The sequence below is a fragment of the Mandrillus leucophaeus genome, unplaced genomic scaffold (assembly GCF_000951045.1).
Source record: "Mandrillus leucophaeus isolate KB7577 unplaced genomic scaffold, Mleu.le_1.0 Scaffold366, whole genome shotgun sequence".
In the NCBI taxonomy this organism is placed as follows: Eukaryota; Metazoa; Chordata; class Mammalia; order Primates; family Cercopithecidae; genus Mandrillus; species Mandrillus leucophaeus.
In genome coordinates, this window is record NW_012103876.1 from 624,979 (window position 1) to 641,000 (window position 16,022).

At 46.8% G+C, this 16,022-nt stretch overlaps 2 protein-coding genes across 5 annotated transcripts in view; one reads left to right on the top strand and one right to left on the bottom strand.

The window, feature by feature from the left end:
- The first annotated feature begins 4 nt into the window (after positions 1 to 4).
- Positions 5 to 2,288, top strand: RAB24 (RAB24, member RAS oncogene family). Of its 3 annotated transcripts, none has more exons than XM_011989972.1 (9): positions 5 to 342; positions 429 to 577; positions 672 to 740; positions 902 to 980; positions 1,090 to 1,157; positions 1,236 to 1,335; positions 1,555 to 1,605; positions 1,746 to 1,808; positions 1,926 to 2,288. In XM_011989972.1, exons 2-9 carry the CDS (start codon positions 461 to 463, stop codon positions 1,988 to 1,990), a joined length of 612 nt encoding a protein of 203 aa, XP_011845362.1. In that variant the 5' UTR covers positions 5 to 342; positions 429 to 460; the 3' UTR covers positions 1,991 to 2,288. The 3 variants fall into 3 exon arrangements, with proteins under 3 accessions (XP_011845362.1, XP_011845361.1, XP_011845363.1); XM_011989973.1 differs by having other exon boundaries at positions 46 to 65; XM_011989971.1 differs by having other exon boundaries at positions 5 to 577.
- Positions 2,289 to 3,503: 1,215 nt separating this feature from the next.
- Positions 3,504 to 16,022, bottom strand: part of NSD1 (nuclear receptor binding SET domain protein 1) — a 186,947-nt gene continuing 174,428 nt past the window's right edge. For both annotated transcript variants that reach the window (XM_011989976.1, XM_011989977.1), the window contains 3 exons: positions 14,819 to 14,925; positions 11,529 to 11,733; positions 3,504 to 9,885 (listed from right to left, as the gene is read on the bottom strand). In XM_011989976.1, the coding sequence (XP_011845366.1) occupies positions 8,258 to 9,885; positions 11,529 to 11,733; positions 14,819 to 14,925 (1,940 nt within the window). In that variant the 3' untranslated portion in view covers positions 3,504 to 8,257. The remainder of the gene's footprint in view (positions 9,886 to 11,528; positions 11,734 to 14,818; positions 14,926 to 16,022) is intronic.

The window sequence follows — 16,022 nt, forward strand, 5'->3', positions numbered from 1 at the left end:
ACGTGACCTTGCGGCCCCGCCCCCTCGCCCTCTCGCCCCCTCCCGCGGGAGTCGCGGCGCTGCGGGTAGGAGCCGGGTTGCAGGAGACCCCGGGTTCGGTTGGGATTCCCAGCCAGAACGGAGCTTAAGCCGGGCAGGCGAGCGAATGACGGAGTAGCGAGCTGCACGGCGGCGTGCTGCGCTGTTGAGGACGCTGTCCCGCGCGCTCCCAGGCCGCCCCGGGGTTTGGGGTCTTCGAAAGATAATCGGCGCCCGGAGCCGAACAGCGGGGGCACACGGGGCGCTGCCGAAGTGCAAGGCCACGGCCAGAGCTCGAGCTCGACGCGCTGTCTCGAGTCGTAGGTTGGCGCCGTTTGGGGTCGGGGTCGGAGGCTTGGGCGCTGCCTGGGCCGAGCGGAGATCGGGGTTTGCCTCCCGTCCCCGCTCAGGACCCTGACGTGGCTGAAGCGGCCCCGGGAGCATGAGCGGGCAGCGCGTGGACGTCAAGGTGGTGATGCTGGGCAAGGAGTACGTGGGCAAGACAAGCCTGGTGGAGCGCTACGTGCACGACCGCTTTCTGGTGGGGCCCTATCAGAACGTAAGTGCATCCGGAGGGGCCAGGCACGGTGGGCGGAGGGGTGGGGGGGCGGTAATCTGCACCTATGGCTCGGATCTCTTCCCTCTCGTTGCAGACCATCGGGGCCGCCTTCGTGGCCAAGGTGATGTCGGTCGGAGACCGGACTGTGACATTAGGTATTTGGGTAAGTCCCCTGGGCATCTATTCTTGGGAGACTCATTCCTGAGGAGGTGTAGGTCCTTCCTATTGCTGGTTGATTTGTGGCCTCATAGACCCGTTTCCTTATCTGAAATAGCGGGTTCTGGAGAACATGGCCTTAAGTTTGACTCAAGCCTTACTCTTTAGGACACAGCAGGCTCTGAGCGCTATGAGGCCATGAGTAGAATCTACTATCGGGGTGCCAAGGCTGCCATCGTTTGCTATGGTAAGGGCGGGGGGGTTCTGGCCTGTCCCACAAGAAGAGATGGGTGCCAGGCTAGCCAGAGAACAGCCCTTGACCAGTTGGTTGTGTCTCCTGCATGCCGCACACCAAGACCTCACAGACAGCAGCAGCTTTGAGCGAGCTAAGTTCTGGGTGAAGGAACTGCGCAGCCTAGAGGAGGTAGGTGAACAGACCTCACTAGAAGACTAGGCTGGGGTTCTGTTGGTCTGTGGGGGTGACCCTTGTCTTCTGTCTCAGGGCTGCCAAATCTACCTTTGTGGCACCAAGAGTGACCTGCTGGAAGAAGACCGGAGGCGTCGACGTGTGGACTTCCATGACGTCCAGGACTATGCAGACAGTAGCTGCTCCTCAGCCCTTTGGGGGGGTGGGAGTGTGTGGCTGTCTGGGTGGATCACAGAAAATAGGGACTGCCTTGGCTGCCAGGGCAAGGTGCTCTAGGAGGTCTTCCTGGCCTCCTTGAACTGTGGGGTCCAGGAGACTGCCTGAACTGCTAGCCCTCCCTTTTGTCTGTTTATCTAATTCTCAGGTATGAGGCTTTAGTCACTTCTCTTTACAGATATCAAAGCTCAGCTCTTTGAAACATCCAGCAAGACAGGCCAGAGTGTGGGTGAGTGCTGTGCTGGGGCCTCACAGCAGGAACACACAGGGGCACCAGAGGAAGCTGAATAGGGCACAGAGGGCTGGGTCACTGGGAGATCCCAGGGCTACTGGCATTGGGCCCTCACTGATCATCATTTTTCCTGCCAGACGAGCTCTTCCAGAAAGTGGCAGAGGATTACGTCAGTGTGGCTGCCTTCCAGGTGATGACAGGTGTGTGCTTCCCCAGCCTTTATGGAGACTTACTCTAGGCCCACAGCATCTTGCCCCTTTCCTGAGTTACCTGATCCCAACAGAATGGTGCTGAGCTGCCACCTCTCTCTTTGACAGAGGACAAGGGCGTGGATCTGGGCCAGAAGCCAAACCCCTACTTCTACAGCTGTTGTCATCACTGAGTCAGCACTCACCTGGCCTGGGGGAATTAAAGGAATTCCCCAGAAGGGCTGGACCCAGCTCCTTTCTGGGCTTGGGTAGTCAAATGTCTGAGCTACCCCAGGTCCTCATGTCAGCAGAGGTGGCGCCTGCCTGTGCTGGCCCATGGAACGGAGACAGCATTGGGCTGACTGTGGGCATGAGGAGGGATAAGGGCTGATTTGGACCCCAGGCTTCTGCCCTGGACAGCACTTGTGTCTGCAGATTATTTAAGTGGCTTCTGATCTGTAAATAAAATGAATGCACTGTGAATCACACCCAGCCCCTTTCCCTGCTGTGTGGATTGGGTGTCAAGACACCTAGTTCTTTCTGGGGCCACCTGGCTGGCCTCACTGCTTATGTTAAGGCTCCTCCCAACTCTCATTTTCCTTTGGAAAACAAGACTTTTCTCCCCAGGGTTACTGAGATACTGGGGCTGGGGTAGTACAAAGCTCACAATTCCTTCTGAGTGCTGAAAAGAGTGCATGAGTTGCTTCAAAATAAAAGGGTCAAGCATTCCTACTTCAGACAGGTTGGTCTGACTGGCTCTACTGCATCTGTCATGTTTGGGACCCTATGTCAGACCTGTGACTCAGGTTCTGAACTTCCCAGTGACATCCTACAGTGTGGTTTAATGGTAGGAAAGTTCTAAGTTCTGTAAGCCAGAAAGGTCTAATGGACCCAGATTTGGTTCCAGTTCAGCTGCTAATTTAGACTTAAACTCTCACCTTGAGTTTCTCATCTGTAAAATAAGGTGACTCCTGTGCAGCCCAAGCATTGTGAAGTGAAGAGTAATTCTAGTACTAAATGTTTTTCCCAATCTTCCCAAGCACTTTTTGCTGAAAGGGCAGGAAGTTCAGGACTAGGTCACAAAGGGAAGCAAACTCCAAGTTTTCCCCAGTCTTAAGCCTTGAAGATCCAGATATTTCTGAGGAATCAGGTGTTACTGTAAACAGGGCTGACACTTGCTATTCAACCAGAAGGAAATTTATTGCAGCCCTTTCCGGTATGGAGGGTGTGGCCCCAGGCCAGGGGCTTTGCCTTACAGTTTATCCTCTGCCTCTGCTTTCCTGCCTTTATTTAGGCCTGGGCTGAGTCCTCCGCAGTGGCCAACAACTGCCTTGGAAGACTGTATAACTTAGCCAACATGGACAGACTCACTCAGAAAGTGCTTTGGTTCCACTTCCTTTTTAAAAACCAATTCCTCAAACTGCCCTTCCTTCATGAGTGATGGGGCTTCCTGTGGAGGCAGACTGAAACTGACACCAGCCACTCCCAACAGGAGAGAAAGAGGCTTGGGCAGCCCTGTGGCTGCTGGGAGGAAACACACTACTCCCATGACGTGCACAGGTAGGGCTTAGCTCCACAGTATCCCTGCCCCCCACTGCACCGGGTACTATCTCGGGCTGGCTTCTGCTCTCACCCCAAACAATCCTCCCTCCTGTTAGACTACAACTCCCCACAGCCAATAAAACAAAACACAGGGCAAGGGCCATATATGAGTAAAGTTAAACTTTACTTTACAGTAAATTTTTTTCTATATACAAAGAATTACAGTACATGTTTATGGGGACTCCTAACACAGGGCTCCCCTCTTTTTCACTAGGAGTTTCACTTACAGCTGACAATCTATGGGGGTGGGGGTGGGGGGCAAAAAAACAATGATGGACCTTGGCTGATCCCCCCGACCCCTTTCTTAACAATATAGATAGATGTCTATCAGCTTGCCTCTTTGCCAAGACCTAGGAGGCGGCTCTGCCATGAGCTGCTGTGTGCTGCCCTCCCCACCTTCAGCACACTCATCTACACACACACAGGTAGCACCCACCTCGATGAGACCGCCTTGCTCTGGCCTGCCCCAACCCTGGAAGTTGAAAACACTAGAACCATTTATTTCTGCTTCTACTCTCTGTGCCCATCTCTTGTCCACAAAACTTTGCTTAACTTCCAGGACCTTACACCTGAAGCCCCACAATAACCTGGTGTTTTGAAGGTCATGGGAAAGCAGCTCTAGAGAAGGAACCACATAAGCAGAAACAGCGCATGTTAAACTCGAAACACTTCTTCCGAGGTTGTGGATTTCTAGTTTAATTATTTCCACTTCCTTAGAAAATATTACCCTTAATCTTCATAAGCAGTAGAGGTGCTTCCGTGAGTGGAAGAGGTAGAGAGGGGCAGAAGGGAGCTGAGGAAGACCCAACAACCAGAGCTCTCTAACAACCTGCTCCAGGCAGTGTGGACGGAGGCTATGGACAAGGTGGCCCCAGCCCTGAGAAACTCAATGGCCACCTTCACCTGGATACAGGATCTCTTCCACCTCTGGATTGCACTGGGCCACTCCAGGGTTGGGTGCAGGCTTCACTGAGGATCTTCCTTCTCCCCACTTTTAACAAAGCCTCAAAGCAACTTTTCTACATAAAATCTCCTCCCAAACAGGAACCCGGGTTTCTTGAGCTGCCAGTCCCTCAACCCTTGGCAGTGCTTATTTATACCGTGAAATTAGCACCATCATTACATTTTTTGTGTGTGTACAAAACAATGATCTATTCTTATTTCAATTTACACTATAGCAGCCTCTGGCCCTGTTGCACTGGCCCTAGGAAGCTCAGCTGAGAACTAACTGGTCATAGCCAATGACAGCCTCCCACAGCAGCTACCAAGCAGTGACCTGGAATGTCTACACATGGAACCGCTCAAATGAGACTCAGCAAAAAAGGGGCTGGAGGCAGCTCCTTCTCTGCCATGATCTCGGAGAGGCTGGGACACTGGGCTCCTCTAACCTGGCTGACAAACCCCAAGAGGATGACAGTATCATTTTTAAAACCTTAGGAAAATCTGCCTTATAGGAACTAAGGGTAAAACCTATCCAAGTTTCACACTGTCCTCATTACTCCCTATGGGGGAAGCTGCAAGGACCAAACCTTCTGCCATTCTGTTCTCAGGAGGCAACATTAGAATTACAACCTGGGAGTCCAGCTCCAGTGAGCAGACAGTGCCGAGCCTGGGAAGGATCAACAGGATGTTTCATGCCCTGACCATAGTGTGGGGTGAAGGATGTAAAGAATAAAATAACTATTTCCATCAATGCTAAAGATTTGGTTCAGAAGACGGTCAACACAGTGATTTAAGTCATCTCAAACTCAGTAACAGGGTAAAGCAGACATTTAAAAATGAGGATGTTTCTGTATCAATGACAGCTATTTTGCTATTAGACTGGGTTGGCTCCAGCAAGAGAAGCAAATGAGGCTTTGAATGTAAATTTCAACATTTTTCATAATCTTTTTCTGACTTAGCAGGGCTAGGAAATGTATTGGCTTTCTAGCTACCTATGGAGCATTTCAACCTTTGCCTTGTCCCTGGAAAAGGCTTCCTGGGGAGCTGGCTCCAAGGCAAACACTCTTGAGATCTCAATTTCCAAGCACATACCCAAATACCATCCTGCATAAGGACCAGAAGTTTTCTAAGATGAAAGATTTCCTTTTCACTCCAATTCACATCCCCTTGGAAAAGGGGTCTTATTACAAGTTTCAGGAGACATCCCACAGGGCTGGCAAGGCCACTCCCTCCCCACCTTCATCCAAGAGTCACATTTCCTAACAGTTGTTCTGACTCTGCTTCTAATTGGATAGTGACTGCTTTCATAATTTTAACAATCTAGTATCAGATGCTGCTATTGGTGGGTCCAACAGATCAAATTTCTAGTTTCCAATGGTTTTCCAGTTTCCATTCAATGGCCCTTGAAGGAAGCCCAGATGTCCATCCATTCAGATGAAGAACTGCTCCCCAAAATGGCTCAGAAGCTGTTTTCCCAGGCAGGTCTGGAATGAAGCCTCCAGTGAATGGCGGAGAATGGAAAGAACCAAAACAAAACCACAAAGCAGCCAATCATGGCCCCTTTCCCTTACTCCCTCCTGTCCTGTGAGACATCTAGACTGCTGTCAAGTTGATTACCTACCAAAGCCTACTTTAGAGAAGCTACTTTAGGATCAAACTTCTCCACTGAAAATTTTTACATGGCCTGCACGCCCTCCCCCCGCCCCACCCCAAATTCACAGTTTATTTCATGAAACAAAGAGCTACGGTAATTTAACACACAACATAGTGAAAGGAGACTCTGACAGTGCAGTGCAGATATCTTTTTCTGATCACAACTACAGATGACTGGAGAGAAAAGGGCACAGGACTGGCACCAAGCAAACCCTACTCATATGACCTAAAAGATTAGGGAAAGGGACCTACTAGCTGCAGTTATATACTTATTATTCTCACACATGATAAATACTTAATATAATGAACTTTAATGTTCTGGGTGAATTTCTTTAAAAATATCTTTTTCATGGTTTAAAATTCTTTTAAAAGAAAATAAGATGCTTTACGTTTTCTCTTCCTTTTGAACAAAGAGCTTTTCCTCTTTGATGATGTGGGAAGAGAGAGAGGATGAAAGGGGAGAACTAGGCAGGTGGAATTCACAGAGGAGATTCCGAGGTCTCAGTGAAATGCAGGGATAGGCCCCTAAACTCAGGACAGCCCTGCCCAGCCTCGTCCCTCTGCCTGAGTTCAAGTGTCTCAACCTCAGAGACAGACTTTGGGAAATAAAAGCAGATTCTGTTTTTAATCTTTAGATAAAGCGCAAATGCTTCTATAATAACTATTGTTCCCACTGTGGAATTGATGGGAGTAACCTCAATAAGAACTTGAGGAAATTGGGACCAAATACGGAATCCTGTTGAGAACGTGAGAGCCATAACTAAGAGATAATGGCCAGGAGACGTTAGGGCCAGGGGATGGCCTGCTGGCTAAGTTGGCAAAGCAGAGAGGTAAACATGTTGGTCTAAGGACAAAGGAGGGGTAGGTAAGTGGGAGGAAACTAGCCAAACAGTACTTACTGTTGGCAGTCTGTGAGCTGGGTGAATGGTAGGGCAGGGTAGCACCAACAGATTTCCCAGCCCTTGGGCCCCAGCTCAGGGCAGCAGTAACAGATAATCAGCAGTTATTAGGAGTCATCTCTTAGCCTGGACGTTGCTCTAAACATCACCTCTCACCAGTCTTCAGGGAAGGGTTCTGGCTTGCCTTTGAGCTAAGTCAGCAGGCAGGTGCTCTCCATACAGAGCACAGCAATTCTCAGGGAGGCGAAGAAGAGGACTCCCTCCACTCAGGAGGGAAAAGGATAGGGGAAAAGAAGTTTCCCATCAGGAGCTGGTACTCTTCCTGAAGCTGGTGTGTCTAGCTCAGAGCTTGCCAGAGATTCCCTATGTCCACTGCCCGAGGCTCTGAAATCTGAAAGCACCTGAGTGTTTTAGGGAAATAGGGATGGGGTGGATTCATGTACAAAGAGAAAAATAGGTAGAAACAAAAGCAAAGAAAGAGAAGCTTGCCAAATGCCTTCTTCCACTGCTGGAAATCTACATTCGCACAGAGCCCAACTCCCCCTGACCACCTGCTCCTCCAAGGACTGATCTTCAGACTCTGCACAGCCCAGACAAACGCAGCAGCGGCTACCCCAGCCAACAGCCTCGCTTGGCCTCAATGCAGCACCCTTCCATCTATAGAGGAGACCTCTGTGAGTGTGCGTGCTTGCACACGCACCCATGCACATCCCAGCCAAGAGACACTTCCTCAACATAACCACTTCTGGTGCCACAAAGGACATTTCAAACTGAGTCTAAAACTCCAGAGCCCCTCAGCACTTCCTGTTACTTCCCGGTCAAAGGTTCCTGAAAGCCTTGGAATCCAGGCTCACAGGGATGAGGCCTGATTTACCTCTGTATTTCTCATCAGTGACTAGCACCCGGCCTAGAACACGTGAATGCTCAGGAAATCGCCACTGATTTGAAAGAACACCATTTTCTCCCGAGGGTTCCTAGCCCCTCAGTGGGGGCTCTGTCTGGTTGGGGAAATCGCTTTGAGAGCCCCTATACCTTCCAACCTGACCAGCGGAATTGAATTCCATACTTGACTCCAGAGTGGACTTTTTATTTCACGATGACCATGTGGAAAAGTTGGGGGAAAGAGACGCAAGTCTGTCTGTCTCCTTGGTTGGGGCCCACTGGATTTTCAAACATGGTTCACACAACCATAAGCCCCCACTGGCTAATGTCACAAGAGTTCTGAGTGTTGGGATATGAGGAAAGAATAACAGTGGGAAAGTGTTGGGGGCAGATCTGGTTTTTCTTAAAGGGGGAAAGAAAGATTTCCCCTCCCCAAATGGTACCCTGGGGGCATCTTGTTTGTTCATGTGACATTGATTGGTATTACTTCTGTTCTGATTCTGCACACTTGTGACTGGAAGGAGCCTGGTTAAGAGCTGGAAGTGTATTTTGCTCTGGTTTGGGGTCTTGCCCTCTTCCAAGAGACCAGCAAGTCTGTGCCAATGTCTGTGTGCTCCCAGGAGACCAGCAAGACTGTGCCAGTGTCTGTCCAGCCACTATGGGCCAGAGCCCTGCCCGTGATGAGGCTTTTCCCAGGGCCCAGGGACTTTGCTCTGTGGTTACCAACTTCTTTTCTTCAGTGGGGAGGGAGGCTGGGGCCTTCCCGAGAGACCTAAAGGACTGCCCACTCCTGGCGGCAAGTGCAGGTAGTTGCTGGCCTCCGACCATCTGCTTCGCCTGCTTCACCAGGCCCGGGACTTGGCTAAGAGGCCCTGGGGTCTGCTCAGTCCCTGCAGGAGCTCTTCCTGAGGCCTGAGTTGTTGGCTCATATAAAAAAGCCTTGGCAGGAGGCTGAGAAAGAAGTCTGGCCTGGGTGAATGATTTAACAGCTTGCCAGGGGTCCTCTGAATGGGCTGCTACTTTCCCAGATGTCTGAAGAGGATCTGACACACTGCCTTTCTCAACAGCTCTCGGCATATGCCCCAGACCTTTGCTGGCAGGCCATGAACTCGACTCCAACACTGGCATCTTCTCATCAGCCTGTGGTGTGACCTCATGAGGTGAAGCTGCCCGCTCCTTCTGGCGAGGAGTTAGGTCTATGAGATCCATCACCAAAGCAGCTCTATTTTTTGACTGAGTATTCTGGTCCACAGGCCTCAGTGCTTTTTCTTTAGCTACAAGGGTCTGGACCACAGCTGACAGTACTTTCTCAGGAGGTGGGAGTCTCTGGGACAAAGAGGCATGGGGTTTGTCAGGGGGCCTGTCTGAAGTCTGGGGTTTGGGACTGCTGGTAAAGAGCAGTCTGTCTGGCGGCGGAAGTCTCAGGCCAGTGGGAACTGGGGTTTTCTCCAGTGACTGGGGCCTTGGGCTGGCAGCACCTATGGATTTATCCAGCCTTGGGTCAGCCGTCCCCAGAGGTCTTTCCAGTGGTTGGGACCTGACTGAGGGTGAGGAGCTTGGGCTGGTCACTGGAGAGGGTTTGTCGCTTAGCTGGGGTCTTGGTCCTGCCACTGCTGGTTGCCTGTCCAGTGGCCTCTGGCTGGAAACCAAAGATTGGGATTTGGTCCCTGACCCAGCAAGGTCTCTGACCTTATCTAAAGGTTGGGACCTGGAGTCAGTTCTCTCAAGAGGTCTTTCAGGTAGCAGTGGCCTCTGACAAGTCCCTGCCAGAGCTTTTTTGGAGAGCGACAGCGTCTGGTTGGTGTCAGCAGGAGGTTTATCTGACATTTTGGGTGCCTGAGCAGCCATTCCTGTTGATTGCTCTGCCAGGTGAGTGCTTGGCCCTGGAGGCAGCGGTACTGGGGGAGGCACATACTCACGGATCTCCCCAGGTTCCAGAGGATTGGGCCCACAGGGGTCATGTTCAGTACAAGACAGACGCCCATCCAGTTTGGAAATGAAAAGCATCCCTTCTCGATGCTGCTTACAAAAGGAGCTGGGGCACATCTCACAGAAGGAGGCTGCTTCCTTCCCACAGATGTCACACTGATGCCATGGACATTCCCATTTCCCTGAAAACACAGAAGTAAAACAAAAGTTTAGGAAAAAAGAGATATATATCACATGGGCCATGGCTATGCTACAGTCCGAACATGTGGATGATGACCTTCCTTCACACTGCCCCTGGTTCAGAGAGCTTATGCCACTCACCAGCCACCTCTTGCCCCAGAATTCCAGCTTCTTTTTCTGCACAGAATACATAAAGTAACAGCGAATTATCAAATAGCAACTACTATCAACTAAATATACAAGCAGAGGAGTAAATCGGTATTTCTATGACTATTTCCAGCAAGGAGCTGGGGGGCAGGGACAACATAAAGTTTCTTTTACATGAAACTTAAGATACTACTTTCATATTTTTGCAATCCCCATTTGTACTATACAGCTTTGAAATAAGCAACTCAAAGAGAAATATCCTGGCTATTTAGATTCCTGCTTATTTGCTTATTAACAGTAATAGAAAAGATATAAAATTATGAAAAATGGAAGATTTACCTTTGTTCTAAGTCTTGAGACCAGCACAGCAGATTATATGTTGTTTACATGGAATCAGTAGAAAAGACCCAAAGCTGACCTAAGCTTTTATCTGCCTCCCCACATTTCATGAAACCTGAGTCTTGGACCAGGGACAGTGTTTCCACCTTCAAATCAACTACACCAGCTCCCACTCCTGGCACATAGGCAAGACTGGCTCGATCACAGCCTGTGCCAGTGACGACCCTGAGCAGTTGATTCTGAAACAATTCTACTTCCTGGCACTGACAGGTCAATGTGATGGCCTTGCCCTCATTCTATCTCAGTTTCTTTTACTTCATGACTCTGTCCAATATACACTGAAGGAAAGCCAATTTGGAGACAAATTCCTTTTACTTATACCCCAAAGTTCTTAACCTTCTGCAATTCTTGGAAGCAGGTCACTAGTAATGTATAATCTCCTCACCCTGGAACAGCTCCCTACTGGTTTCTCTTTTTTTTGTCCATTAAAATAGACGGCATATCCAAATCCCTAAAATCCTCTAACCCTAAATCACTACTCAAAGGTTCTCAATTTCTTCAACTACAAATTTCCTGGGTACCACATCCACCTGAGCAGCTTTCTCACGTATTAACTGATACAATCACATCTCCTTTAGAGGAAAACAGTCTACTCTGCATGGGGGGAGACCACACTAGGCGTAGGGGAGCAAGGTAGAAAGTGCTAAAATGGTGGCTATCCATCTCTCAGTGACTAGAACCACCTAAAGGCTTTACTATGTCAATCTTTCTTTCTCTAGAAAGGCAACATGATTGAATAGTCTTGGAGTAAAAAACCCAGCTCTCAATCCAGCTCCTGGATCTATGTGTGAAATGTCACTTCACCTATCCTAATTCTGTTTCTTCACATGCATTATGGAAGAAAACCAACCATTATGGGTTGCTAGGGGGATGAAATAACATAAATGTAAGTAAAGGACTTGAAACACATCAAGTGCATTGCTGTTCCATTCTTCATAACTAAGAATTCTAAGCCTTTGTTTTCATTATTTCCAGAATGAGAAAATAGACCATACCCCTCAAAATTATGTATGGGAAGACCAAATGGCACTTTCTTCAAGGCTGATGCACATGGCATGAGACCCTGAGTATGATGGAGAGAATGGATTTTGGCACTAACCTGCTGGTCGCTTAGTCAGATTGAGACAGTCTGCATGGTAAACTTTTGGGCAGCCTGGCTTCTTGCAGGAGACGAGCTGGCCGGCATCACCACAACTAAAACACTCATCTTCCCGCTCCTTTGTGATTTCACCCTGGGTCCTGCGCTTCCCCTGTTGCTTCTTCTTGAATTTCTTTGACTTTTCTTCCGTGGCAATGGGTTGATTCTACAGGTCAGATATTGAACAGTCAGCATTCTGTCAACACATTAGTACCAATCTTAACCAGGTTAACTATCCTCTCTGAGCCTCATTCTCTTCTCTGGGAAAAGTGATTGTCATGAAGATAAAATGCAGGAAAGGTACCTGGTACATCACAGATACGTAGCAATAATTACCACTTTTGTATCAACTACTCCTGCCACCTGAACAAAACAGAAGACAAAAATCGTTGTGTTTTTGCTGACACATAAGGCTGGTGTTAAATGTCATGCCTTTTATAAGTTTTATTAACTAATTATTTTATTTTTCGAGACGGAGTCTTGCTCTGTTGCCTAGGCTGGAGTGCAATGGCGTGATCTCGGCTCACTGCAACCTCCGCCTGCTAGGTTCAAGCAATTCTCCTGCCTCAGCCTCCTGAGTAGCTGAGATTACAGGCGCCCGCTGCCACGCCTGGCTAATTTTTGTATTTTTAGTAGAGCCTGGGTTTCAGCATGTTGGTCAGGCTGGTCTCGAACTCCTGACCTCATGACCCACCCGCTTTGGCCTCCTAAAGTGCTAGGATTACAGGTGTGAGCCACCACACCTGGCCAAAGTTTCACTTTTATATTTGTCTACTTCCAAAACTAAAGAAGACTTCTGTGTGTGTGTAAACATGCCTATTTCTCGTTCATTCAACAAAGCATAACTGAACTTACTATGAGCAATGTGTTAAGACACAAAAAAGTTAATTCATGGTCCCTGCCGACAACAAGACTATGCATCAAGTCAAATTAGCTTCATGTGCACTACTCCTAAGACAGACCCTGGAAGAGCCAGCAGATGTCCTCTCTTTGTTCCCTGCAGCCCACCCTTGGTCACCAAATCTTCTTATCACAATCTTCATTTTAACCCAGAAACATCTAGGACCAATCTGTAAGGCTTAATGGAGGTCCATCCTATTCTGACAGACCAGTGTCTACACTAAAAGCACACAGTGATCTCTCATTTCTCAGTTTCTGCTCTAGCATCTACCTCTCACTGACTCCTGTGAAATGCTATCCTATGCAGACATCGAGGACGCAGAAACTGACATCTGCAGTACACTTAACACCACTAAGTACGGATTAAACTCAGTTATTATTTTAACTTATAGGAAACAAGTTAACAAACATCTCAAGGAACAATAACGTTAAACCAACAAAACTAAACAAAATCAAAATAAAACCCAATATAATATAGAGGTGATTCTCCTTATTTAACAAGATTTAAAAATGATCATTGAGTGCTCTTCATTTTCACACTATTGATCAAAATTATTTACTCTTTTCTGGCCGGCCGCAGTGGCTCACGCCTGTAATCCCAGTACTTTGGGAGGCTGAGGCAGGTGTATCACCTGAGGTCAGGAGTTTGAGACCAGCCTGGCCAACATGGTGAAACCCCGTCTCCACTAAAAATACAAACAATTAGCCAGGTGTGGTGGCAGGCACCTGTAATCCCAGCTACTCGGGAGGCTGAGGCAGGAGAATCACTTGAACCTGGGAGGTGGAGGTTACAGTGAGCCGAGATCACACCATTGCACTTCAGCCTGAGCAACAGAGTGAGACACCGCCTCAAAAAAAAAATTATTTACTCTTTTCTTACTGGTAAGGCTTCTATGTTAATTTGTATTTTTCAGTTTTTAATGCTGAGCTTCACAATCAAAAAGGCATATGGAACATACTCAATTGAAGTCACTACATAGTTTATTTGCCATCAAAATTAAACCTCTATTTTCATGATGCTATTACTTATGATAGAGGAATCTTGAAGCATCCAAATGTTCATCTAGTATGTCCATCCATTATATAAAAAAATTAAGACAGTCACTAAAAATGATCAGCAAGGACTTAAAAAAAAAAATAATATGAGGGCCGGGCACGGTGGCTCATGCCTGTAATCCCAGCACTTTGGGAGGCTGAGGTGAGCAGATCATGAGTTTAGGAGATCGAGACCAACCTGGCTAACATGGTGAAACCCTGTCTCTACTAAAAATACAAAAAATTAGCCAGGAGTGGTGGCGGGCCCCTGTAGTCCCAGCTACTCGGGAGGCTGAGGCAGGAGAATGGCGTGAACCCGGGAGGTGGAGCTTGCAGTGAGCCGAGATCACGCCACTGCACTCCAGCCTGGGCGATAGAGCGAGACTCCGTCTCAAAAAAAATAAATAAATAAAAAATAAATAAATAAATAAATAAGAAAAGGAGACTACAGACATGGAAATGATACTTAACAGTTACAGAATTAGAATTCAATTATTCAGAAAGTACACAGTAAAAAAACAGGAAGACACAACAATGCTTATACTTTGTTATAATGGTGAGATTAAGAGTGCTACTTTTATCTATGATGTTACACTACATTTCTGCAGATTTTTTGGTATCTTCAGAAAGAGAAAAAGTGAGAGAAAGACAGGGACAGACACAGATAAACCGAGTCCATGTGGCTTATTAGGAGATGTGAGATCAAGACGAGGGAGGTAACTAACCTTCTTTATAAGGTCCTATTTCACAGCATTATTAGTTAGAAAAGTATCACCAATTAAAGTCAGATGGCGCAAAACACTTCAACAACATCCCCAAAAACCTCTTATGTAATTGAATTGATCAGCTGAATGCTTAGTGAATTGCAAGTGGCCCTATCAACACCTATTCAATGTCATTAATTATTATTATTTTTTTTTTTTTGAGAAGGAGTCTTGCTCTGTTGCCCAGGCTAGAGTGCAGTGGTGTGATAGATCACTGCAATCTCTGCCTCCTGGGTTCAAGGGATTCTCCTGCCTCAGCCTCCTGAGTAGCTGGGACTACAGGCATATGCAACCACGGCCCAGCTAATTTTTCTATTCTTAGTAGAGATGGGGTTTCACCATGTTGGCCAGGCTGGTCTCGAACTCCTGACCTCAGGTGATCCGCCCACCTCGGCCTCCCAAAGTACTAGGATTACAGGCATGAGCCACCATGCCTGGTTCAATGTCATTAATTTAAAGGAAATTTCTTCTTAAAATGAAGACTGCCCTAACACTGTTAGGGAGGGAGGACCGCACCACTAATCCCAAAGCAGAAGTCTGGAAGGGTGGTACCTTTGGCCTTACACCCAAGAAGCCACTGCAGTTCGGGGCTCCACATTTGCAAACAGTCTTTCCATTCCCAAGACATTCTAGGTTGTAGTTGAAGGTAAGTTCAGTGCCTGCATAAGAGACCGTGAAAATATTAATATCTGTGGTTTTAATTACATTATTTCTGTATTAATTACAAAGGATACCAACTCCCAAGAGAACAGATTAATTTTAAAGATAATTTTTAAAAAGGATTTAGCTCTAATCCTATATTTTAATAAATTCTAATCTTATTAATAATCAGCTCATACAATTTAATAGAGAAAACTTAAATAACTTAATAAGTAATATTTAAGATAACTCTTCCTACAGAGGTGTTAATTACCTCAAGTTGTTTTTCATTTGTTTATTAACCATTCAGATTCAAAATATGTTAATTCATTACCAAAACAAACAAAAAACAACTTATCAATGTGTCAGGCCCTGGGAATAAAAGTATGAGGAAAACTTGTTTATCTGTTCTCAGGTGAACACATGTTACCTGGCAGCACTCTGCAGAGGCATCTCAGTACAGAATAACACTAGAAATCTGTAGATTACAGACTGGTTGTAGATCCAGTTATGTCACAGTCTTAGCAGGGTGATCTGAACCCTGAGCAGCCCATTTTAAAATGGAGAACTCTAACAAGCTTATTGAGACAATATGGCATAATGCACATAGCAGTTAATTTGTAAACTTTAAAAAAAGGTACTCAAATTAATAGACAAACTGTCTTCTTTCTGTCAAAGTCCATTACATCAAAATTGTGAGAGAAAATAAAATAAACATTCAAACTCAAAGCCCATAACTAAAAGCCAGTTATGAGAGGCCTACCAAATCTAAGAATTTTATATAAATATGTAAAGAGGTTGCCTATCACAAGGGTAATAGTTTACAGTTAATGTATAAAGTAACCACCATTCATATTAAAAACTGTCAACTCTTAAGATTTCCCTTTGCAGACTGACATGCCTTTTATCAGTGAGACTGATATACATAGTTTTTCATCTAATGTTAAATGAAATCATTATTTTCATTATTTCTTTATTCAAGTATATTCAAAATACCAAGCAGCTAACTTAGGGGTTGTGCTGTAGGAATAGCAGAATTATTCATGGCCTGATGAGAGGCTCATGCCATAAGGAGCGTGCAGGAACTGAGTGAGACTGACCAATGTAACAGGAGGGT

Bases quoted from the DNA above. Each gene is read 5' to 3' on its own strand.
- RAB24 (XM_011989971.1), top strand. From the start codon at position 461: ATGAGCGGGCAGCGCGTGGACGTCAAGGTGGTGATGCTGGGCAAGGAG. The intron at 1,158-1,235 runs GTAGGTGAACAG...CTTCTGTCTCAG, and splicing joins AACTGCGCAGCCTAGAGGAG to GGCTGCCAAATCTACCTTTG. The intron at 1,606-1,745 runs GTGAGTGCTGTG...TTTTCCTGCCAG, and splicing joins CAAGACAGGCCAGAGTGTGG to ACGAGCTCTTCCAGAAAGTG.